This window comes from Oncorhynchus tshawytscha, linkage group LG04 (assembly GCF_018296145.1).
Source record: "Oncorhynchus tshawytscha isolate Ot180627B linkage group LG04, Otsh_v2.0, whole genome shotgun sequence".
Classification (NCBI taxonomy): Eukaryota; Metazoa; Chordata; class Actinopteri; order Salmoniformes; family Salmonidae; genus Oncorhynchus; species Oncorhynchus tshawytscha.
The window spans coordinates 5,973,600-6,001,354 of record NC_056432.1 but is presented as its reverse complement, the minus strand read 5'-3'; the positions used below and the strand labels follow the sequence as shown (position 1 = coordinate 6,001,354).

Genomic DNA, 27,755 nt, shown 5'->3' with positions numbered 1-27,755 from the left:
ACTTCACTACAGTACAATACACTTTAATACAGTACAATACACTTCAATACAGTACAATACACTTAAATATAGTACAATACACTTCAATACAGTACAACACACTTCAATACAGTACAATACACTTCAATACAGTACAATACACTTCAATACAGTACAATACACTTCAATACAGTACAATACACTTAAATACAGTACAATACACTTCACTACAGTACAATACACTTTAATACAGTACAATACACTTCAATACAGTACAATACACTTAAATATAGTACAATACACTTCAATACAGTACAATAAACCATCTAAAACAAATATCAGGCATAAATATAATTGCATAGGGACCGATTTCGATCTGAGTTAAGCGTGCATAAATGGAAATTTAATTCCATTTTTTTAATGCACTTTTCTCTCTCTGCATATTTTTTACCATGAGCATGTTATTCACCCCGTTGTTTCCTTCGGGGGTGGAGTTAGAATACATGGAGGTGTGGCGGAGGTGTGTCTACAGATATGCCGTGTTCTGATCTTGCCCTCATTCTACCACTTTTACGCGCCAGGAAACCATGAATAAAGGTCGAGCGAACCTTCTTGTACCAAGTGAAAAAAGTATCGACTTAATTTTTTTCAGATAGAAATAACACCATTCTCCGTGAAATGTATAAATGAATAATAGAGCTACAGATAAGAGATAGTTGAATGAGTAATCCGTTTGGAGAAGGGGATTGTATAAAAAAATATATATATTATGATCCCTGGAGACAAATGCGATACCGGTCATGTGGAAGAGAACTGAATATCATATCAACATGACATGTTTTGTTCCACAGTGAAGTTAGAAGATATAAAAAGCTTTTGCAGTTATTCCGAAATCTAATTGTGTGCCCTCGTAATTTGTTGTGGATGAAATTTGGAAGCTATAGGCTTCCGTAGGCTTAACATGATGAGTTGATGTACTTTACAATGGTTTGATTATATGCCCAGGATTTTCTCCGTTTTACTTTAAAAAAAACATTTGTATGATGTTAAATATTAGCCATTATCGGGAGCCACCATCAGTAATACCCACAAACATTTTTAACTGGCACTTTAATGTTAGTTTTCTTCAATATGTAGTTTCCAATTTTGCATCATTCCATATCTGTTGACCTTTATTTCCTCTGTCACGTCTGTGTGGTTGTTCCTGAGGGATGCATTGGTGGATAGTACTAGGCTAGGCTAGCTAGGCTAATGTGTAATTGGTGGATAGTACTAGGCTAGGCTAGCTAGGCTAATGTTGTGTAATTGGTGGATAGCACTAGGCTAATGTTGTGTAGTAATTTGGGACATGGAGTTGATTTGAATCATTATGGAACCCAGACCAGCAGGTTAAACCTGGAGGTTAAACCTGGAGCGCACGGTTCACAACGTCTAGACTGTTGTCATAAAGTGAGGATTATTAAGGTAGATTTATAGGACTATTGTTCAACCCAATATTATACACTTTCTCACCTTCCAATATTTCATGGTTGAACTTAAATATGCATGAATCAAACCACTGTGTATTTTACTAATCAATATATATATTTTTTGCATAAAGACTCTCTAAACCTGTTCTTTTTTAATGATTCATACAAAAATGTACTAGTTGGTGCTGAAACTGAGACCAATATGCATAGATGGCTCTCTTTCCTTGATGCTTATATTCTGAACCCGTTCTCTCCGTCGTGGTCACAAGTTTTGAGAATGACACAAATATTAATGTCCACAAAGTTGTTGCTTCAGTGTCTGAGCAAGCTCTGTGCTGGTGGCGCCCCGATCCCGCAGCTGAATCAACTTTAGGAGACGTTCCTGGCGCTTGCTGAACTTTCTTGGGTGCCCTGAAGCCTTCTTCACAACAATTGAACCGCGCTCCTTGAAGTTCTTGATGGTCCGATAAATGGTTGATTTAGGTGCAATCTTACTGGTAGCAATATCCCTGCCTGTGAAGCCCTTTTTGTGCAAAGCAATGATGACGGCACATGTTTCCTTGCAGGTAACCATGGTTGACAGAGGAAGAACAATGATTCAAACCACCATCCTCCTTTTGAAGCTTCCAGTCTGTTATTTGGACTTACTCAGCATGACAGAGTGATCTCCAGCCTTGTCCTCGTCAACACTCAGACCTGTGTTACCGGGAGAATCACTGACATGATGTCAGCTTGTCTTTTTGTGGCAGGGCTGAAATGCAGTGTAAATATTTATTTTGCAATTCAGTTCATTTGCATGGCAAAGAGGGACTTTGCAATTAATTACAATTCATCTGACAACTCTTCAAAACATTCTGGAGAATATGCAAATTGCCATCATACAAACTGAGGCAGCAGACGTTGTGAAAATTAATATTCGCATAATTCTCAAAACGTTTGGCCACGACTCTAGTGAGTCTGTCATCGAAAGGATGGCTTAAGAGAAATGTACTGAAAACCCCTATTGAATAAAAACTCCACAAGAACATCTGTTGGCCAGCAAGTGGGAGGGTTTTCAGCAGGTTGAATTACATGTATCCAGCACACAGAAGGGAACCACGCCTGTAAAGTCTGTTACACACCTGCATAAGGTAGGTGTGAATACCAACGACTGAGAAGTGGGTAGGAAAGGCATACATTTCCTAAATCGGAATTAGCTTGATAAAAATAACTATTGATTCTCAATGTATATCCTTTGTTTCATAAATACTGTTGGTAAAATATAGCTACAGGTGGGGCAAAAAAGTATTTAGTCAGCCACCAATTGTGCAAGTTCTCCCACGGATAACAAGTTCAAACAGGTGCCATTAATACAGGTAACGAGTGGAGGACAGAGGAGCCTCTTAAAGAATAAGTTACAGGTCTGTGAGAGCCAGAAATCTTGCTTGTTTGTAGGTGACCAAATACTTATTTTCCACCATAATTAGCAAATAAATTCATAAAAAATCCTACAATGTGATTTTCTGGATTTCTTTTTCTCATTTTGTCTGTCATAGTTGAAGTGGACCTATGATGAAAATGACAGGCCTCTCTCAGCTTTTTAAGTGGGAGAACTTGCACAATTGGTGGCTGACTAAATACTTTTTTGCCCCACTGTATATATACAAATATAGCAACCAATAGAATTACCTTTAGTCACAATACATAGCAACAAATAGAATTACCTTTAGTCACATTACATAGCAATCAATAGAATTACCTTTAGTCAAATTACATAGCAACCAATAGAATTACCTTTAGTCAAATTACATAGCAACCAATATCTTAACCTTTAGTCACATTACATATTATTTGTTTATATTTCATGGATAAAAAAAACTACAGAAAAATGTATCTTTGTGACTTATCTGAAAAAGATTGACAAAGTCCTCTCGTACACCAGTAAAGACAAACTGTAAAACATAAAAAACAACAAACAAATGTTGAAGTTAAGAACAAAACGCAGTGTAAGGGAGATGCCTAAATACCGGTAATTATGTTTGTTATGAATACACATGAAAGTTCAATTAAACCTCTTCATGAAAATTGATGTAGAACAAGATTCAGTTTCATTGGTCCAAGGCTTTAGCTCAGTATAAAGAAGGTACCCCAATTTGATGGCACACAGGAGACCCAGGTTTGAACCCAGCCAATCATCAACTAGCATCCCTCCTCCTCCTCCTCGGCAGTGTTTTCCTTCTAGGTCACACCAACTGTCTGCCTTTCTGCCATCTGATACACCTATGGCTTGAGCCTCCTCCAAAACACGGCCTGTCAGTCCATCCAGTCATCCCCATGAAACGGTCCTCTTGGGAACATCCTCCAGGCCACAGGGTCATGGTAGGGGATTGTTCTCTAGTGACAGCCGGCTGCTATAATCTAGGATAGTTGTGATGGACAGTTTACTGCTTGATCCCCCTCCAGCTTTTAAAGATCAACTAGTTAGTTGTCACATTGTGTTCCTAACCACGTGAACTAGTTACATTATATATACAAAAGTATGTGGACACCCCTTCAAATTAGCTGATTCGGCTATTTCAGCCACACCAGTTGTTGACAGGTTGTGTACAATCGAGCACAACGCCATGCAATATCCATAGACAAACATTGGCAGTAGAAGAGCTCAGTGAAGATAGTCCATATCCATAGACAAACATTGGCAGTAGAAGAGCTCAGTGATTTCCAACATGGCACAGTCATAGGATGCCACCTTTCCAACGAGCCACTTTGTCAAATTTCTGCCCTGCTAGAGCTGCCCCAGTCAACTGTAGGTGCTATTATCGTGAAGTGGAAATGTCTAGGAGCAACAACGGCTCAGCTGCGAAGTGGTAGCCAACACAAGCTCACAGAACAGGACCACTAAGTACTGAAGCACGTAAAAATAGTCTGTCCTCGGTTGCAACACTCACTACTGGGTTCCAAACGGCTCTGGAAGAAACTTCGGCACACTAACTGTTCATCAGGAGCTTCATGAAATGGGTTTCCATGTCTGAGCAGCCGCACACAAGCCTAAGATCACTATGCGCAATGCCAAGCGTCGGCTGGAGTGGTGTAAAGCTCGCCTCCATTTTGGACTCTGGAGCAGTGGAAACACGTTCTCTGGAGTGATGAATGCATAGTGCCAACTGTAAAGTTTGGTGGAGGAGGAATTATGGTCTGGGGATGTTTTTCATGGTTCAGGCCCCTTAGTTTCAGTGAAGGGAGATCTTAACGCTACAGCATACAATGACATTCTAGACGATTCTGTGTTTCCAACTTTGTGGCAACAGTTTGGGGAAGGCTCTTTCCTGTTTCAGTATGACAATGCCCCCCATGCCCAAAGCGAGGTCCATACAGAAATGGTTTGTCGGTGTGGAAGAACTTGACTGGCCTGCACAGAGCCCTGACCTCAACCCCATCGAAAACCTTTGGGATGAATTGGAACGCCGACTGCGAGCCAGGCCTAATCGCCCAACATCAGTGCCTGAACTCACTAATGCTCTTATGGCTGAACGGAAGCAAGTCTCTGCAGCAATGTTCCAACATCTAGTGGAAATCATTCCCAGAAGAGTGGAGGCTGTTATAGCAGCAAAGGGGGGGACCAACTCCATATTAATGCCCATGATTTTGGAATGAGATGTTCAATGAGCAGGTGTCTTTTGATATTGTAATGTAACTCACGTTGTGGTTCTAACTATATATGAACTAGTTATCGCATGTTGTGGTTCTAACTATATATGAACTAGTTATCGCATATTGTGGTTCTAACTATATATGAACTAGTTATCGCATATTGTGGTTCTAACTATATATGAACTAGTTATCGCATGTTGTGGTTCTAACTATATATGAAGTAGTTATCACATGTTGTGGTTCTAACTATATATGAACTAGTTATCGCATGTTGTGGTTCTAACTATATATGAACTAGTTATCGCACGTTGTGGTTCTAACTATATATGAACTAGTTATCGCATGTTGTGGTTCTAACTATATATGAACTAGTTATCGCATATTGTGGTTCTAACTATATATGAACTAGTTATCGCATGTTGTGGTTCTAACTATATATGAACTAGTTATCGCATATTGTGGTTCTAACTATATATGAACTAGTTATCGCATGTTGTGGTTCTAACTATATATGAACTAGTTATCACATACTGTGGTTCTAACTATATATGAACTAGTTATCGCATATTGTGGTTCTAACTATATATGAACTAGTTATCGCATGTTGTGGTTCTAACTATATATGAACTAGTTATCGCATATTGTGGTTCTAACTATATATGAACTAGTTATCGCATGTTGTGGTTCTAACTATAGATGAAGTGGTTCTAACTATATATGAACTAGTTATCGCATATTGTGGTTCTAACTATATATGAACTAGTTATCGCACGCTGTGGTTCTAACTATATATGAACTAGTTATCACACGTTGTGGTTCTAACTATATATGAACTAGTTATCGCATATTGTGGTTCTAACTATATATGAACTAGTTATCGCACGTTGTGGTTCTAACTATATATGAACTAGTTATCACACATTGTGGTTCTAACTATATATGAAGTAGTTATCACACGTTGTGGTTCTAACTATATATGAAGTAGTTTACGCACGTTGTGTTTTTAATTGGCCCGAAGGGGACCACCTTCGGAAGCAGTTGTAACCATACAACCATTGTAACCATCATAGCTGTACAATCACAAAGCTTAATGACTGCATGTTACAGCCCTTTGGTTTTTAAATCACAATTTTATGACATCTGGAATGATTTGAAATAACGGAAGGTAACAGTTCAGTGATTTTTGTTGTTGTTGTTGAGGGCAACAGGTGTCATGTCCATGTTTATGTTGGCCAGTGATCCATCCTGTCAATCCATATAACGCACATACAGTTTGTATTACTTCCTCCCTCATCACTTCGTAGTCTATCCAAACCGAAACTTGGGCCAGTACTTGAGAGTCTGCACCCTCTTCCCTGTCTCTGCATTAACATCCCTGTATGGTTGTGAGGGCGGTTGGATCAGTGGCGGCTGGTTTTTCCTCCTCTCTTTGCTCCTGTCGGTGATGGTGAAACCACGAACGCTCTGCAGGTTGTGCACATTGAGCCTGGGGAGGAAGTGCGTGGAAACGTGCTGGGATTTGACCCTGGGGCTGGAGCCCATCTTAGATTTTCCTCTCTTGTTCAGGGCCACGTACCAGTCACGTCCCGTCCGGTGGTTCCGGTGCAACACTGAGGCGTACGTGTTGTAACTGCTCTCCTGGAAACGCTCCCAGAACCTACAGTCGTCCGTGAATCGCTCCTGGAAAACACAAACAACTATAATGTTACAGAGATCTAAACGGTAACACAACGATTACACAACGATTACACAGCGGTTACACAACGGTTACACAACGATTACACAACGATTACACAACGGTTACACAACGATTACACAACGATTACACAACGGTTACACAAATGTTACACAAAATGAATGTATGGTTAGACAGAGCTCCCACTAGATATAATAACCTGCATGGTATGGTTAGACAGAGCTCCCAGCAGATATAATAACCTGCATGGTATAGTTAGACAGAGCTCCCAGCAGATATAATAACCTGCATGGTTAGACAGAGCTCCCACCAGATATAATAACCTGTATGGTTAGACAGAGCTCCCACCAGATATAATAACCTGCATGGTATGGTTAGACAGAGCTCCCAGCAGATATAATAACCTGCATGGTTAGACAGAGCTCCCACCAGATATAATAACCTGTATGGTTAGACAGAGCTCCCACCAGATATAATAACCTGTATGGTTAGACAGAGCTCCCACCAGATATAATAACCTGTATGGTTAGACAGAGCTCCCACTAGATATAATAACCTGTATGGTTAGACAGAGCTCCCACTACATATAATAACCTGCATGGTTAGACAGAGCTCCCACTAGATATAATAACCTGTATGGTTAGACAGAGCTCCCACTAGATATAATAATCTGCATGGTATGGTTAGACAGAGCTCCCACCAGATATAATAACCTGTATGGTTAGACAGAGCTCCCACTAGATATAATAACCTGTATGGTTAGACAGAGCTCCCACTAGATATAATAACCTGTATGGTTAGACAGAGCTCCCACTAGATATAATAACCTGCATGGTATGGTTAGACAGAGCTCCCACCAGATATAATAACCTGTATGGTTAGACAGAGCTCCCACTAGATATAATAACCTGTATGGTTAGACAGAGCTCCCACTAGATATAATAACCTGTATGGTTAGACAGAGCTCCCACTAGATATAATAACCTGTATGGTATGGTATAATAACCAGAGCTCCCACCAGATATAATAACCTGTATGGTTAGACAGAGCTCACACCAGATATAATAACCTGCATGGTATGGTTAGACAGAGCTCCCACCAGATATAATAACCTGTATGGTTAGACAGAGCTCCCACTAGATATAATAACCTGTATGGTTAGACAGAGCTCCCACTAGATATAATAACCTGTATGGTTAGACAGAGCTCCCACCAGATATAATAACCTGTATGGTTAGACAGAGCTCCCACCAGATATAATAACCTGTATGGTTAGACAGAGCTCCCACCAGATATAATAACCTGTATGGTATGGTTAGACAGAGCTCCCACCAGATATAATAACCTGTATGGTTAGACAGAGCTCCCACTAGATATAATAACCTGTATGGTATGGTTAGACAGAGCTCCCACTAGATATAATAACCTGTATGGTATGGTTAGACAGAGCTCCCACCAGATATAATAACCTGTATGGTTAGACAGAGCTCCCACCAGATATAATAACCTGTATGGTTAGACAGAGCTCCCACTAGATATAATAACCTGCATGGTATGGTTAGACAGAGCTCCCACCAGATATAATAACCTGTATGGTTAGACAAAGCTCCACTAGATATAATAACCTAGATATAATAACCTGTATGGTTAGACAGAGCTCCCACTAGATATAATAACCTGTATGGTTAGACAGAGCTCCCACCAGATATAATAACCTGTATGGTTAGACAGAGCTCCCACCAGATATAATAACCTGTATGGTTAGACAGAGCTCCCACCAGATATAATAACCTGTATGGTTAGACAGAGCTCCCACCAGATATAATAACCTGTATGGTTAGACAGAGCTCCCACTAGATATAATAACCTGTATGGTTAGACAGAGCTCCCACTAGATATAATAACCTGTATGGTTAGACAGAGCTCCCACTAGATATAATAACCTGTATGGTTAGACAGAGCTCCCACCAGATATAATAACCTGTATGGTATGGTTAGACAGAGCTCCCACTAGATATAATAACCTGTATGGTATGGTTAGACAGAGCTCCCACCAGATATAATAACCTGTATGGTATGGTTAGACAGAGCTCCCACCAGATATAATAACCTGTATGGTTAGACAGAGCTCCCACCAGATATAATAACCTGTATGGTTAGACAGAGCTCCCACTAGATATAATAACCTGTATGGTTAGACAGAGCTCCCACTAGATATAATAACCTGTATGGTTAGACAGAGCTCCCACTAGATATAATAACCTGCATGGTATGGTTAGACAGAGCTCCCACCAGATATAATAACCTGTATGGTTAGACAGAGCTCCCACCAGATATAATAACCTGTATGGTTAGACAGAGCTCCCACCAGATATAATAACCTGCATGGTATGGTTAGACAGAGCTCCCACCAGATATAATAACCTGTATGGTTAGACAGAGCTCCCACTAGATATAATAACCTGTATGGTTAGACAGAGCTCCCACTAGATATAATAACCTGTATGGTTAGACAGAGCTCCCACTAGATATAATAACCTGTATGGTTAGACAGAGCTCCCACTAGATATAATAACCTGTATGGTTAGACAGAGCTCCCACTAGATATAATAACCTGCATGGTATGGTTAGACAGAGCTCCCAGCAGATATAATAACCTGCATGGTATGGTTAGACAGAGCTCCCACCAGATATAATAACCTGTATGGTTAGACAGAGCTCCCACCAGATATAATAACCTGTATGGTTAGACAGAGCTCCCACCAGATATAATAACCTGTATGGTATGGTTAGACAGAGCTCCCACCAGATATAATAACCTGTATGGTTAGACAGAGCTTCCACCAGATATAATAACCTGCATGGTATGGTTAGACAGAGCTCCCACCAGATATAATAACCTGTATGGTTAGACAGAGCTCCCACTAGATATAATAACCTGTATGGTTAGACAGAGCTCCCACTAGATATAATAACCTGTATGGTTAGACAGAGCTCCCACCAGATATAATAACCTGTATGGTTAGACAGAGCTCCCACTAGATATAATAACCTGTATGGTTAGACAGAGCTCCCAGCAGATATAATAACCTGTATGGTATGGTTAGACAGAGCTCCCACCAGATATAATAACCTGTATGGTTAGACAGAGCTCCCACTAGATATAATAACCTGTATGGTATGGTTAGACAGAGTTCCCACTAGATATAATAACCTGTATGGTATGGTTAGACAGAGCTCCCACCAGATATAATAACCTGCATGGTATGGTTAGACAGAGCTCCCACCAGATATAATAACCTGTATGGTTAGACAGAGCTTCCACTAGATATAATAACCTGCATGGTATGGTTAGACAGAGCTCCCACCAGATATAATAACCTGTATGGTTAGACAGAGCTCCCACTAGATATAATAACCTGTATGGTTAGACAGAGCTCCCACTAGATATAATAACCTGTATGGTTAGACAGAGCTCCCACTAGATATAATAACCTGTATGGTTAGACAGAGCTCCCACCAGATATAATAACCTGTATGGTTAGACAGAGCTCCCACCAGATATAATAACCTGTATGGTTAGACAGAGCTCCCACCAGATATAATAACCTGTATGGTTAGACAGAGCTCCCACTAGATATAATAACCTGTATGGTTAGACAGAGCTCCCACCAGATATAATAACCTGTATGGTTAGACAGAGCTCCCACTAGATATAATAACCTGTATGGTTAGACAGAGCTCCCACTAGATATAATAACCTGTATGGGTAGACAGAGCTCCCACTAGATATAATAACCTGTATGGTTAGACAGAGCTCCCACCAGATATAATAACCTGTATGGTTAGACAGAGCTCCCACCAGATATAATAACCTGTATGGTTAGACAGAGCTCCCACTAGATATAATAACCTGTATGGTATGGTTAGACAGAGCTCCCACCAGATATAATAACCTGTATGGTATGTTATGGTTAGACAGAGCTCCCACCAGATATAATAACCTGTATGGTTAGACAGAGCTTCCACCAGATATAATAACCTGCATGGTATGGTTAGACAGAGCTCACACTAGATATAATAACCTGTATGGTTAGACAGAGCTCCAGGGTGTTATAGCTAGATTTATGATCTCTACCTCCTCACCAACTCTTCAGTACCAAGATAGATCAGTAAACAATGTATAATGTTTACTAGGACTTATTTAATTCTCTCTTTCTCTCCCTCCCCACCATCACTCCCTCCCTCCCTCCATCGGTTGCTCAATAAATCCAGGTGACCCTTTGACCTTAGAAGAGATGTTGTTTGTCGTGGCTGGCTGGGTAGATAAAACAGTTTAATACACATCTGTCTACTTGCCCATTACTCCAGACAATAAACTGCCACTGTGAAAACATCTGAATATTAAATATGACAGACTGATTACAGCATAAAGACAGTGTGTGGAACACGAACCCCCAGACCTCAGACAGACGAGACACACTGTGCTGTGGTCTGGGGGCTCGTCTGTCTGGTCGGGGGGTTCATCTGTCTGGTCTGGGGGCTCGTCTGTCTGTGGTCGTGGTTCTCGTCTGTCTGGTCTGGGGGCTCGTCTGTCTGTGGTCAGGGGGTTCTCGTCTGTCTGGTCTGGGGGGTCTGTCTGTGGTCGGGGTTCTGTCTGTCTGGTCAGGGGGCTCATCTGTCTATGGTCGGGGTTCTTGTCTGTTTGGTCTGGGGGCTCGTCTGTCTGGTCTGGGGGCTTGTCTGTCTGGTCGAGGGACTCGTCTGTCTGTGGCCGGGGGCTCGTCCGTCTGGTCTGAAGGCTCATCTGTCTGGTCGGGAGGCTCGTCTGTCTGGTCGGGGGCTCATCTGTCTGTCTTGTCGGGGGCTCATCTGTCTGTGGTCTGAGGGCTCGTCTGTCTGGTCGGGAGGCTCGTCTGTCTGGTCGGGGGCTCTTCTGTCTGGTCGGGGGCTCTTCTGTCTGTGGTCGGGGGCTCTTCTGTCTGGTCGGGAGGCTCGTCTGTCTGGTCGGGAACTCGTCTGTCTGGTCGGGAACTCGGTCTGTGGTCGGGGGCTTGTCTGTCAGGTCGGGGACTCGTCTGTCTGTGGTCGGGGGCTCATCTGTCAGGTCGGGGACTCGTCTGTCTGTGGTCGGGGGCTCATCTGTCTGGTCGGGGGACTCGTCTGTCTCGTCGGGGGGCTCGTCTGTCTGGTTGGGGGTTCATCTGTCTGGTCGGGGGACTCGTCTGTCTGTGGTCGGGGGCTCGTCTATCTGGTCAGGGGACTCGTCTATCTGGTCGGGGGCTCGTCTATCTGGTCGGGGGGCTCGTCTGTCTGGTCGGGGGCTCGTCTGTCTGGTCGGGGTTCGTCTGTCTGGTCGGGGGTTCGTCTGTCAGGTCGGGGGTTCCTCTGTCTGGTCGGGGGCTCGTCTGTCTGGTCGGGGCTCGTCTGTCTGTGGTGAAGTAGAGTCCTATAAACCGGAGCAGACACAGAGGACTCGTCTGTCTGTGGTGAAGTATCCTATAAAACGCAGCAGACACAGGGGACAATTACTGTTAATCCAGCTGTATAGGATCCATCAGCGGAGAATTAGTATTGATGTGTCTGTGTGTGTGTGTGTGTGTGTGTGTGTGTGTGTGTGTGTGTGTGTGTGTGTGTGTGTGTGTGTGTGTGTGTGTGTGTGTGGCGAGCGAGGAGAATCTAGGCTAATTCTACACTGATGGATCCTATACAGTTGGACTATAATTGTCCACTGTGTCTGCAGAGGCTTATAGGACTCTACTTCACATGTATCCCTTTGTTTCTCTCTCTCTCTCCCTCTCTTGCTCTACCTATCTCTTGCTCTCTCTGTATGTCTCATTCACACGCTTTGTTTCTCTCTCTCTCTTTCTCTGTCTCTCTCAGTTTCTCTCTCTCTCTGTCTCTCTCTGTTTCTCTCTGTCTCTCTCTGTCTTTGTCTCGCTCTCTCGCTGTCTCTGTCTGTCTCATTCACACGCTTTGTCTCTCTCTCTCTGTCTTTTTTTTCACGCGCTCGCTCTGTCTGCCTGTCTGTCTCTGTCGCTGTCTCTTTCTCTCTGTCTCGTTCACTCACTCTTTCTCTCTATCTCGGTCACTCACTCTTTCTCTCTATCTCGTTCACTCACTATTTTGCTCTCTGTCTCGTTCCCTCACTCTTTCTCTTGTTCTCTGTCTCATTCACATGCTTTGTCTCTGTCTCTCTCTCTCTCTCACTCTCTCTCGCTCTCTCTCTCGCTGTCTATCTATATATATGATCAGCCTTCCTAGACCGGACTATCTGGACTGCCCATTAACACATGCTAACAGTGAGGCTATCTACCCGGTCAGGCCAGGCTCCCTACAGATGACTATCAGCAGAGCTAGATGACTGGCAGGCCTGCTTACAAAGTAGCAGTGTGGCTTTCTGCCTGGGTGGCTGGCTGGCTGGCTGCTTGGCTGGCCTGCTTACAAAGTAGCAGTGTGGCTTTCTGCCCGGGTGGCTGGCTGGCTGGCTGCTTGGCTGGCCTGCTTACAAAGTAGCAGTGTGGCTTTCTGCCTGGGTGGCTGGCAGGCTGGCTGCTTGGCTGGCCTACTTACAAAGTAGCAGTGTGGCTTTCTGCCTGGGTGGCTGGCTGTCTAGCTGGCTATTTGTCTGGCCTGCTTACAAAGTAGCAGTGTGGCTTTCTGCTTGGGTGTCTGGCTGGCTGTTTGGCAGGCCTACTTACAAAGTAGAAATTTGCTTGCTTGCTTACTGGCTGGCTGGAGCAGTGTAGCTGCCCGCCTGGCTGGCTGGCTGGCTGCCCGCCTGGCTGGCTAGCTGACTGACTGCTGGGTAGAGATTTAAAGTCATTCAGAGTTTAATTAAAAAGAAAATAAATCTGCAATTCTCAAGATGGTTCACATTTGTTGTCAGTGCCATGACTTTCAAGCCTGGTCCCATTGTGGCAACACAGAACAAACAGATCTGAGGCCAAACTATGGCTTTCATCTCTTTTAGTGTTCAGGCCAAATTCATTTCAGGACAAGAAACAATGGAGTTTCTACGAGTCTCTTCTCAAAATGGCACCCAAAATGGCACCCTATGGGTCCTGGGCAAAAGTTGTGCACTATGTAATAAATAGGATACTTACGATAGCATGTAGCCTTCCTCTCTTGTTCATGGCTAAAAATCTGTTGCTGTAGACTCCTCGGATACCGATGACCCCCTGAGAAACCGCAAAGAGCTCCAGGACACCTGAGAACAGAATCAGACACATCATCACGACAATACATCAGTATATACTATTTCTAGGATTTTCTAGGGTTATTCTCTTTGTTTCTTTCTTTCTGTGTCTCTCTTTTTCTCTATTTCTTTCACTGTCTCTTTCTCTCTCTGGTTTCTCTCTCTCTCTCAATTCAATTGAAAGGGGCTATTTGGGAAACATATGTTTACATTGATAAAGCAAGGGAAATAAACAATAAACAAAAGTGAGAAGAGACAAAAAAATGACATCAACAAAAAATACATTTTTAATAAATGTACAGTAAACATTACATCATAAAGATGCAGACTGTTCTAGTGCCTAGCCAATTCATTGAGTGTACAAAACATTAGGAACACCTTGATACTATTGAGTTGCACCCCCCTGTTGCCGCCAGAACAGCCTCAATTCGTCGGGGCATGGAGTCTACAAGGTGTCCAAACGCGTTCCACAGCGATCCTGTGTTGAAAGCATTCCACAGGGATGCTGGCTGATGTTGACTCCAATGCTTCCCACAGTTGTGTCAAGTTGTCTGGATGTCCTTTGGGTGGTGGATCATTCTTGATACACACAGGAAACTGTAGAGCATGAAGAACCCAGCAGCGTTGCAGTTCTTGACACAAACCGGTGCGGCCTGGCACCTACTACCATATCCCGTTCAAAGGCACTTCAATCTTTTGTCTTGCCCGTTCACCCTCTGAATGGCACACATACACACAATCCCTGTCTCAAGGCTTAAAAATCCTTCTTTAACCCATCTCCTCCCCTTCATCTATCTTCACTGATTTGAAGTGGATTTAACAGGTAACATCAATAAGGGATCATAGCTTTCACCTGGTCAGTCTGTGTCATGGAAAGAGCAGGTGTTCCTAATGTTTTGAACACTGTGTATGTTTTGACGAGGGTGGGTCTCAAGCTTGAATCCCTGTCTCACCCCACGGCCATGAGGTAAATAATCCCCCCCCCCAACATTGCTTTCCATCGATTTGTATAGCAGATCCTCATTCTAAAGTGAGTCAAAAGCTAACAAAACATGAGAAGACTTTGTTTTTGTTTATTTGTTTGTTTGTTTGTCAATAAGGGTGTGCAGGGTGTATACGTGGTCTGTCGTATGATATTTTGGTATGAAGCCAATTTTGACATTTGCTCAGGACATTGTTTTTACTAAGGACGTGTTGGGAGTCCTCTTTTGATGATAATGTAGAGGACTTTTCCGAGGTTACTGTTGACGCTGTAATTATTGGGGTCAACTTTGTCTCCACTTTTGTGGGTTGGGATGAACAAACTTTGGTTCAAAATGTTGGCGAAGATGCCAGAGCGGAGGATAATGTTGAAGAGTTTAAGAATATAAATATTGGTGAAGATGCCAGAGCGGAGGATAATGTTGAAGAGTTTAAGAATATAAATATTGGCGAAGATGCCAGAGCGGAGGATAATGTTGCTGAGTTTAAGAATATAAATATTGGCGAAGATGCCAGAGCTGAGGATAATGTTGAAGAGTTAAAGAATATAAATATTGGCGAAGATGCCAGAGCGGAGGATAATGTTGCTGAGTTTAAGAATATAAATATTGGCGAAGATGCCAGAGCGGAGGATAATGTTGCTGAGTTTAAGAATATAAATATTGGCGAAGATGCCAGAGCGGAGGATAATGTTGCTGAGTTTAAGAATATAAATATTGGCGAAGATGCCAGAGCGGAGGATAATGTTGCTGAGTTTAATAAATATAAATATAATGTTGCTGAGTTTAAGAATATAAATAGAAGATGCCAGAGCGGAGGATAATGTTGCTGAGTTTAAGAATATAAATATTGGCGAAGATGCCAGAGCGGAGGATAATGTTGCTGAGTTTAAGAATATAAATATTGGCTGAGTTTAAGATGCCAGAGCGGAGGATAATGTTGCTGAGTTTAAGAATATAAATATTGGCTGAAGATGCCAGAGCAGAGGATAATGTTGCTGAGTTTAAGAATATAAATATTGGTGAAGATGCCAGAGCGGAGGATAATGTTGAAGAGTTTAAGAATATAAATATTGGCGAAGATGCCAGAGCGGAGGATAATGTTGCTGAGTTTAAGAATATAAATATTGGCGAAGATGCCAGAGCTGAGGATAATGTTGAAGAGTTAAAGAATATAAATATTGGCGAAGATGCCAGAGCGGAGGATAATGTTGAAGAGTTCAAGAATATAAATATTGGCGAAGATGCCAGAGCGGAGGATAATGTTGCTGAGTTTAAGAATATAAATATTGCCAGGCGGAGGATAATGTTGAAGAGTTTAAGAAGATGCCAGAGCGGAGGATAATGTTGAAGAGTTTAAGAATATAAATATTGGCGAAGATGCCAGAGCGGAGGATAATGTTGCTGAGTTTAAGAATATAAATATTGGCGAAGATGCCAGAGCGGAGGATAATGTTGCTGAGTTTAAGAATATAAATATTGGCGAAGATGCCAGAGCGGAGGATAATGTTGAAGAGTTTAAGAATAGAACATTTACATATTTGGTCTCTACGTTTTATCATTTTATCTAGTATACCATCAACACCACAGGCCTTTTAGGATTGGATTTTTAAATTTTAATTTCATCCAATATAATTGGAGAATCCAGTGGGTTCTGGTAGTCTTTAATAGTCTTTAATAGTTCATTATAAATTTTGCAATTGATACAGTATATGTGTTTGCTCTGGGTTCTTTTGTTATATTGCCAAAAACGTTGGAGAAGTGGTTTACCTATACATCTCCGTGTTAAATAGATATCTCTTTGTGTTTGTTTAGTGTTCAAATTAAATCAAATTACAAGCCCTTTAACCAACAATGCAGATTTTATTTTTTTAAAGTAAGTATGAAAATATATATATATATTGTTTTTCAAAAATAAAATAAAGTCAAGGAATAAAAATAGTAAGACAGTAAAATATTGTAACAATCATTTTCCCAGAAGTGGTTGATTCTATGGCTTCTTCAATCACATTGAGCTGTTTTCTGATGTGTTGTTCCTTCTCTTTTGTTTAGTGCATTTCTGTACCGTTTTTTTGTGTTTCGCCATAGTGAAGACAACGGTTCTCGTTTTCTTGGTCTCTGTGTTTTAAGTCTGGATAGGTTTTCTTAATTTCTTTCTTGTGTTTTTTTTTTGCATTGTTCATCAAAACATTTCTCACTGTTTTTAGTTTTCTTAGGTTTTCTGATAGATTTTTTTTTTAAATTTAGTATGTTAGCTGATAGGTCAAATATATTGTTCAGGCTTCGTACTGCTAAGTTTAAACCTTAACTATTGCAAGAAAACAGGAATTTATGTAGGAGGAATTTAATTTGTTGTTGGTCAATAGTTTTTTTGGGTAGGTTTCTCCACCACCTCCTTAAATCTATAGTATTTCTTAATAACACGCAGTTTGTTCGGCTTTGATACTTCATGGTTGAGCATTGTTCAAGTAGATTGTGATTTTGCTGTGGTCTGAGAGGGGTGTTAGTTGGCTTACTGTGAACACTCTGAGAGACTCTGGGTTGAGGTCGCCGACAAAGTGTACTCTACAGTACTACTGCCGAGGGATGAGCTCTCTCTTTCTGTCTCTCTTTCTCTCTCTCTCTCTCTCTCTCTCTCTCTCTCTCACTCTCTCTGACTCTCTGTTTCTTCCTCTCTTTCTCTATTTCTCTCTCTTTTATATCTGAAAAAACATTGCAGGAACTGATGGATGTCCTTGTTTCTTTAACAGAGCGGCAGCCAGTTGGCAGCAGCCATCAAAGAAACGCAAGTTCACATTCCATTATATTACAATTACAAAGCAATTAATTAAATTCTCTAAACAACAATGCTGTGACTGCAGTAACTACAGCCGCGTTTTAACACTGACGTTACCTCGGTAACTACAGCCACCTTACTACACTGATGTTACCTCGGTAACTACAGCCACCTTACTACCCTGACGTTACCTCGGTAACTACAGCCACCTTACTACCCTGACGTTACCTCGGTAACTACAGTCACCTTACTACCCTGATGTTACCTCGGTAACTACAGCCACCTTACTACCCTGACGTTACCTCAGTAACTACAGCCACCTTACTATCCTGACGTTACCTCAGTAACTACAGCCACGTTACTACCCTGACGTTACCTCGGTAACGACAGCCACCTTACTACCCTGACGTTACCTTGGTAACTACAGCCACCTTACTACCCTGACATTACCTCAGTAACTACAGCCACCTTACTACACTGACGTTACCTCAGTAACTACAGCCACCTTACTACACTGACGTTACCTCGGTAACTACAGCCACCTTACTACACTGACGTTACCTCGGTAACTACAGCCACCTTACTACACTACAGTAACTACAGCCGCGTTTTTACACTGACATTACCTCAGTAACTACAGCCACCTTACTACAATGACGTTACCTCAGTAACTACAGCCACCTTACTACACTGACGTTACCTCGGTAACTACAGCCGTGTTTTTACACTGACGTTACCTCAGTAACTACAGCCATCTTACTACCCTGACGTTACCTCGGTAACTACAGCTTACCTTACTACCCTGACGTTACCTCAGTAACTACAGCCACCTTACTACACTGACGTTACCTCAGTAACTACAGCCACCTTACTACACTGACATTACCTCGGTAACTACAGCCACATTACTACACTGACGTTACCTCGGTAACTACAGCCGCGTTTTTACACTGACGTTACCTCAGTAACTACAGCCACCTTACTACACTGACGTTACCTTGGTAACTACAGCTGTGTTTTTACACTGACATTACCTCGGTAACTACAGCCACCTTACTACACTGACGTTACCTCGGTAACTACAGCCGTGTTTTTACACTGACGTTACCTCAGTAACTACAGCCACCTTACTACCCTGACGTTACCTCGGTAACTACAGCCACCTTACTACCCTGACGTTACCTCAGTAACTACAGCCACCTTACTACCCTGACTTTACCTCAGTAACTACAGCCACCTTACTACCCTGACGTTACCTCAGTAACTACAGCCACTTTACTACCCTGACTTTACCTCGGTAACTACAGCCACCTTACTACCCTGACGTTACCTCAGTAACTACAGCCACCTTACTACCCTGACGTTACCTCAGTAACTACAGCCACCTTACTACACTGACGTTACCTCGGTAACTACAGCCACCTTACTACACTGACGTTACCTCGGTAACTACAGCCACCTTACTACACTGACGTTACCTCGGTAACTACAGCCGCGTTTTTACACTGACATTACCTCAGTAACTACAGCCACCTTACTACAATGACGTTACCTCAGTAACTACAGCCACCTTACTACACTGACGTTACCTCGGTAACTACAGCCGTGTTTTTACACTGACGTTACCTCAGTAACTACAGCCACCTTACTACCCTGACGTTACCTCGGTAACTACAGCCACCTTACTACCCTGACGTTACCTCAGTAACTACAGCCACCTTACTACCCTGACTTTACCTCAGTAACTACAGCCACCTTACTACCCTGACGTTACCTCAGTAACTACAGCCACCTTACTACCCTGACTTTACCTCGGTAACTACAGCCACCTTACTACCCTGACGTTACCTCAGTAACTACAGCCACCTTACTACCCTGACGTTACCTCAGTAACTACAGCCACCTTACTACACTGACGTTACCTCGGTAACTACAGCCACCTTACTACACTGACGTTACCTCGGTAACTACAGCCACGTTACTACACTGACGTTACCTCGGTAACTACAGCCGCGCTTTTTACACTGACGTTACCTCAGTAACTACAGCCACCTTACTACACTGACGTTACCTCAGTAACTACAGCCACCTTACTACACTGACGTTACCTCAGTAACTACAGCCACCTTACTACCCTGACGTTACCTTGGTAACTACAGCTTACCTTACTACCCTGACGTTACCTCAGTAACTACAGCCACCTTACTACCCTGACGTTACCTCAGTAACTACAGCCACCTTACTACACTGACATTACCTCGGTAACTACAGCCACCTTACTACACTGACGTTACCTCTGTAACTACAGCCGCGTTTTTACACTGACGTTACCTCAGTAACTACAGCCACCTTACTACACTGACGTTACCTCGGTAACTACAGCCGTGTTTTTACACTGACGTTACCTCAGTAACTACAGCCACCTTACTACCCTGACGTTACCTCGGTAACTACAGCTTACCTTACTACCCTGACGTTACCTTAGTAACGACAGCCACCTTACTACCCTGAAATTACCTCAGTAACTACAGCCACCTTACTACCCTGACGTTACCTCAGTAACTACAGTCACCTTACTACCCTGACATTACCTCAGTAACTACAGCCACCTTACTACCCTGACGTTACCTCAGTAACTACAGCCACCTTACTACCCTGACATTACCTCAGTAACTACAGCCACCTTACTACCCTGACGTTACCTCAGTAACTACAGCCACCTTACTACACTGACGTTACCTCAGTAACTACAGCCACCTTACTACACTGACGTTACCTCGGTAACTACAGCCGTGTTTTTACACTGACGTTACCTCAGTAACTACAGCCACCTTACTACCCTGACGTTACCTCGGTAACTACAGCCACCTTACTACCCTGACGTTACCTCAGTAACTACAGCCACCTTACTACCCTGACTTTACCTCAGTAACTACAGCCACCTTACTACCCTGACGTTACCTCAGTAACTACAGCCACCTTACTACCCTGACTTTACCTCGGTAACTACAGCCACCTTACTACCCTGACGTTACCTCAGTAACTACAGCCACCTTACTACCCTGACGTTACCTCAGTAACTACAGCCACCTTACTACACTGACGTTACCTCGGTAACTACAGCCACCTTACTACACTGACGTTACCTCGGTAACTACAGCCACCTTACTACACTGACGTTACCTCGGTAACTACAGCCGCGTTTTTACACTGACGTTACCTCAGTAACTACAGCCACCTTACTACACTGACGTTACCTCAGTAACTACAGCCACCTTACTACACTGACGTTACCTCAGTAACTACAGCCACCTTACTACCCTGACGTTACCTTGGTAACTACAGCCACCTTACTACCCTGACGTTACCTCAGTAACTACAGCCACCTTACTACCCTGACGTTACCTCAGTAACTACAGCCACCTTACTACACTGACATTACCTCGGTAACTACAGCCACCTTACTACACTGACGTTACCTCGGTAACTACAGCCGCGTTTTTACACTGACGTTACCTCAGTAACTACAGCCACCTTACTACACTGACGTTACCTGTAACTACAGCCGTGTTTTTACACTGACGTTACCTCAGTAACTACAGCCACCTTACTACCCTGACGTTACCTCGGTAACTACAGCTTACCTTACTACCCTGACGTTACCTTAGTAACGACAGCCACCTTACTACCCTGAAATTACCTCAGTAACTACAGCCACCTTACTACCCTGACGTTACCTCAGTAACTACAGCCACCTTACTACCCTGACGTTATCTCAGTAACTACAGCCACCTTACTACCCTGACGTTACCTCAGTAACTACAGCCACCTTACTACCCTGACATTACCTCAGTAACTACAGCCACCTTACTACCCTGACGTTACCTTAGTAACTACAGCCACCTTACTACCCTGACGTTACCTCGGTAACTACAGTCACCTTACTACCCTGATGTTACCTCGGTAACTACAGCCACCTTACTACCCTGACGTTACCTTAGTGACTACAGCCACCTTACAACCCTGACGTTACCTCAGTAACTACAGCCACCTTACTACCCTGACGTTACCTCAGTAACTACAGCCACCTTACTACCCTGACGTTACCTCGGTAACTACAGCTTACCTTACTACCCTGACGTTACCTTAGTAACGACAGCCACCTTACTACCCTGAAATTACCTCAGTAACTACAGCCACCTTACTACCCTGACGTTACCTCAGTAACTACAGCCACCTTACTACCCTGACGTTACCTCGGTAACTACAGCCACCTTACTACCCTGACGTTACCTCAGTAACTACAGCCACCTTACTACCCTGACTTTACCTCAGTAACTACAGCCACCTTACTACCCTGACGTTACCTCGGTAACTACAGCCGCGTTTTAACACTGACGTTACCTCGGGAACTACAGCCACCTTACTACACTGACATTACCTCGGTAACTACAGCCACCTTACTACACTGACATTACCTCGGTAACAACAGCCACCTTACTACACTGACGTTACCTCGGTAACTACAGCCACCTTACTACACTGACATTACCTCGGTAACAACAGCCACCTTACTACACTGACGTTACCTCAGTAACTACAGCCACCTTACTACCCTGACGTTACCTCAGTAACTACAGCCACCTTACTACCCTGACGTTACCTCAGTAACTACAGCCACCTTACTACCCTTATGTTACCTCGGTAACTACAGCCACCTTACTACCCTGACGTTACCTCGGTAACTACAGCCACCTTACTACCCTGACGTTACCTCGGTAACTACAGCCACCTTACTACACTGACGTTACCTCGGTAACTACAGCCACCTTACTACACTGACGTTACCTCGGTAACTACAGCCACCTTACTACCCTGACGTTACCTCGGTAACTACAGCCACCTTACTACCCTGACATTACCTCAGTAACTACAGCCACCTTACTACACTGACGTTACCTCAGTAACTACAGCCACCTTACTACACTGACGTTACCTCAGTATCTACAGCCACCTTACTACCCTGACTTTACCTCAGTAACTACAGCCACCTTACTACCCTGACGTTACCTCAGTAACTACAGCCACCTTACTACACTGACGTTACCTCAGTAACTACAGCCACCTTACTACCCTGACGTTACCTCAGTAACTACAGCCGCCTTACTACCCTGATGTTACCTTGGTAACTACAGCCACCTTACTACACTGTCGTTACCTCGGTAACTACAGCCACCTTACTACACTGACGTTACCTCGGTAACTACAGCCACCTTACTACCCTGACGTTACCTCAGTAACTACAGCCACCTTACTACACTGACGTTACCTCAGTAACTACAGCCGGTTTTAACACTGACGTTACCTCGGTAACTACAGCCACCTTACTACACTGACATTACCTCGGTAACTACAGCCACCTTTCTACACTGACGTTACCTCGGTAACTACAGCCACCTTACTACCCTGACGTTACCTCAGTAACTACAGCCACCTTACTACCCTGACGTTACCTCAGTAACTACAGCCACCTTGCTACCCTGACGTTACCTCAGTAACTACAGCCACCTTACTACACTGACGTTACCTCGGTAACTACAGCCACCTTACTACACTGACGTTACCTCAGTAACTACAGCCACCTTACTACCCTGACGTTACCTCAGTAACTACAGCCACCTTACTACACTGACGTTACCTCAGTAACTACAGCCGCACTTTAACACGGATGAAACAGCAACCTCATGCTCTTAGTAATCATAACTCGAATCTCAGTAACACTTTCCATTAAGTTGATCTTATACCTGTTTAGTAACAGTAATTACACTATAGTAATAACACTGTAGTACCAGTAATTACACTATAGTAATAACACTGTAGTACCAGTAATTACACTATAGTAATAACACTGTAGTACCAGTAATTACACTAGTAATAACACTGTAGTACCAGTAATTACACTATAGTAATAACACTGTAGTACCAGTAATTACACTATAGTAATAACAATGTAGTACCAGTAATTACACTATAGTAATAACAATGTAGTACCAGTAATTACACTATAGTAATAACACTGTATTACCAGTAATTACACTGTAGTAATAACACTGTAGTACCAGTAATTACACTATAGTAATAACACTGTAGTACCAGTAATTACACTATAGTAATAACACTGTAGTACCAGTAATTACACTATAGTAATAACACTGTAGTACCAGTAATTACACTATAGTAATAACACTGTAGTACCAGTAATTACACTATAGTAATAACACTGTAGTACCAGTAATTACACTATAGCTGGAATATATTGTCCATCTATTTTCTTGGAGAAAAAGAAATCAGAATGCCTGCTAGCCAGCTTCAGTATCCCTCCATCAAAGTTGAGACAAACACAATACTCAAGAACGTGTTAATCATGCATTGATGTTAATGAGAGTAGACTACATTTCAAAATGTAAAAAAATAAATACAAAATTAATATCAAATCCAATGAATTTTGATAATATGAGACTCGGTTGTCAAGTGGTCAAGTCACGGACTCCCCATCTTGCTGTTGTCTCTGATAGAACAGCAGACACAGTAAACATTCTGGTATCCACCCACCACTTGTTTTGGTACAGCTGAAGGACAGGGCCAGAAATATGTATCCTTATATTTTGGGGTTATGATAGGGTAAGATAGTTGCGCTAAGCTCATGAGGGCATTATTATACGTTATATTATTTAAGTTTAAATGGAGAGAAATTAAGACTTTATTTTAAAAAATGACCACCGAAAAGATTCACAGATGACCAGACCGTAATTTTAAAAACAACGATGTAATATGACAAAGGCTGTCACGCCTTGGTCGTAGTATATTATGTTTGTCTTCATTTATTTGGTCAGGCCAGGGTGTGACATGGGTTTTTGTGGTGCACTTTTGTCTTGGGGTTTTGTGGGGTGTCTAGCATAGTCTATGGCTGCCTGAGGCGGTTCTCAATCAGAGTCAGGTGATTATCGTTGTCTCTGATTGGGAACCATATTTAGGTAGCCTGGGTTTCACTGTGTGTTTGTGGGTGATTGTTCCTGTCTCTGTGTTCCTGTCTCTGTGTTGAAGAAGGTGTGGACCAAAGGGCAGCGTGGTAAGTGTTCATACTGTAACGACTGTCTGTTGAAGAAGGTGTGGACCAAAGGGCAGCGTGGTAAGTGTTCATACTCTTATTTCAACTGAACACTGAATAACAAAAATAACACAGAGAATTAACGAAAACCGAAACAGTCCTGTCAGGTGCAGAAACACAAAACAGAAAATAACTACCCACCAAAACCCTGTGGTAAAAAGCTATGGTTCCCAATGAGAGACAACGAAAGACAGCTGTCCCTGATTGAGAACCATACCCAGTTTAGGCTGTTTCGGTTTTCACGTACGTTTATTGTTTTTTGTATTAATCGTGTTTATTCGTCTATTAAACATGTATCGAATTAACCACGCTGCATTTTGGTCCGACTCTCTTTACCCGAAGAAAGCCGTTACAAAGGCCTCTAAAAGCAGACCATGAAATGAAAACAGAGAAAGAGAAGATTTACAGTATGTTCATGGGCAGCTTTTAAATAATTTACAAAAGGAAATGAGAGTTAGTAGATGTCTGGGGTTGAGGAAGTCTACTGAAGGTCAAATCCTGATTTACGTGTAGGCTAGAGACACACCATGTGTATATGACCGATACAATTTTGATTTGTTGACTGGAGACACACAGACACATTTTTTTTCCAGATTCCTGTTATTAGAGTGGGTCACTGTTTTGATCTTAAACAAGTGTTACTATAGAATTACTATAGGTGACTTGTCCTCTTTGAAATGGTCTTGTAAAATAGTATATAATAGTTAGCCTATAAGATCGTATTATTATATCTGATAATATATCAAATTACAAGAGTCTGTCCATCAAGTACATCATCATCCAGAGTAACATTATTTGATAAACTTTTTGGCATTAACAATTTTTTATTATTATTATTAAAGAAATAAAAAATATGAATTCAAAACATTTTTAGACTGAGGAAACTAGAATAAGAAAACTAGTATGTCCCCAACGTTGTAACACACAGAGCCAATGACAACCATCCAACCATGTTGCACATTGCATTGTTCTGATGACAATCATACCGAAGTCCAATCCAAAACATCCTGGTCTCTTCTGCTACACCTGTTACACAATACAGACCTGTCAATGTCCCAAAGAGTCACATACAAGGCATTTCAGACAGATGGCCGGAGCCCGTAATCCACAAAGTGTTTTGGAGTCGGAGTGCTGATCTAGGAGCAGGTCTCCCCCGTTTATACAATTGCATTCATTGTGATCTGAAAGTCAAAGTGATTCTAGATCAGAACTACTTCTCTGGGACACTTTCTGTAATACAGGCCCAGTCCATACTCCAGTCAACAGCTCCTGAGGGTAACCGGTAACCCGAGGCTAAGGATAGGTGTAGGAATGGCAGGGCTACTATCGCTGACTGTGACTGACATGTGTAGCTAGATATATATTATATGTGTAGCTAGATATGCTACGAATCAGAACCCTATAAATAAATGATGTATGTATTATTTAGTATATTTATTTAAGCTTGACATAACACAATCCTCCCACAGTGACTTGTTATTCCTAAAACAGGTCATGGTTATACAGAAGTAATTATAAACTGGGTGGGTCAAGCCCTGAATGCTGATTGGCTGACAGCCCGTGGTATATCAAACTGTATACCACGGGTATGACAAAACGTTTATTTTTACTGCTCTAATTACGTTGGTAACCAGTTTATTGTAGCACTAAGGCATCTCTGGGGTTTTGTGGTATATGGCCAATATACTACGGCTAAGGACTGTATCCAGGCACTCCACGTTGCGTCGTGCTAAAACAGCCCTGAGCTGTGGTATATTGGCCATATACAACACCTCCTCCTGCCTTATTGCTTAAATATACTACAATTAAAGTTGAAATGGCTAATGGAAATATGATTGGACACCTTTTTCAGGATACATAGTAATAGCCTAAACATTATAGTCCAGAGACACAACTTCATGCAATAATGTATAACACGTTCATGTTGGAAACCTTAGCAATGTAATCAGTAATAGTCTTCCATTTCAGCACGACCTTCTCTCTATCCACTCGCACTTTATGGATCATTAACATGAATATCCACTTGAGAGGCCTGGCCATAGCAGAATGGTTTAATAATAATAACTTACTCAACTGATTAGGTTCATGACTGCCGTTAACTCTTCCGTCAGTGTGGATCTGGAGATGGAAACCAATGCCAACCCGACAGTACAGCCTGCAAGTCCTGCGTCCTGAACCACTGATAGTACCCTCTTCCAGAAGTCGGTCCTCCAAGGAGACGTATTTAACCGATCCAGTGATTACTACGGCGGAGACGGCGACCACAGCTGCGCAAATCAACTGCAGCAGAGCGAAGATAAAAAGAGAGAGAGGAACATTCATTCTTCCAACAACAACAAAAAAGGAAACTGTGTGTTCTCTGGCTCTGCTAGGCCACTTCTTCTCCTTCTGGCATTTTGTTGTTGTGGTTCTTGGGCTCTCTAGTGTGCTGTGCCAGTGCACGAGGAACCGTGCGCACACCGCACACATCCAGTTCCAGCAGAGCTCGTGCAGCGAGGCGTTGTAATATTGTCAGACTGGTCTCATAGACCAGATGTAACATAGTAAATGTAAATCCGGGACAATCAAATTAGTATGATATGTTACGTTTGGTATGGTTACATAAGACAACAAAAAAAGTTTTACCTTAATAAGGTTAAATTGAATGGAAGGTCATTGATTCGGGGTGGATGAATCGAAGTGTTACACGAACGTCTAGCAACCCAAAGGTTGTGTGATCGAATCCTACAGGGACAATTTTAGCTAATGAGCAACTTTGCTACTTTTTAGCTACTTTGCAACTACTTAGCATGTTAGCTAACCCTTCCCATAACCCTAACTTTAACCCATTTAGATTTAACCCTAAACCTTTAACCACAC

The 27,755-nt window shown here is 42.4% G+C and overlaps 1 protein-coding gene across 1 annotated transcript; it reads right to left on the bottom strand.

Annotated features, from left to right (window-relative positions):
- Window positions 1-5,933: 5,933 nt before the first annotated feature.
- Window positions 5,934-27,361, bottom strand: LOC112221308 (fibroblast growth factor 5-like). The gene is made up of 3 exons (XM_024383471.2): window positions 26,966-27,361; window positions 13,881-13,984; window positions 5,934-6,758 (listed from the first exon to the last, which is right to left on the bottom strand). Exons 1-3 carry the CDS (start codon window positions 27,216-27,218, stop codon window positions 6,384-6,386), a joined length of 732 nt encoding a protein of 243 aa, XP_024239239.2. The 5' UTR covers window positions 27,219-27,361; the 3' UTR covers window positions 5,934-6,383.
- Between the last annotated feature and the right edge of the window lie 394 nt (window positions 27,362-27,755).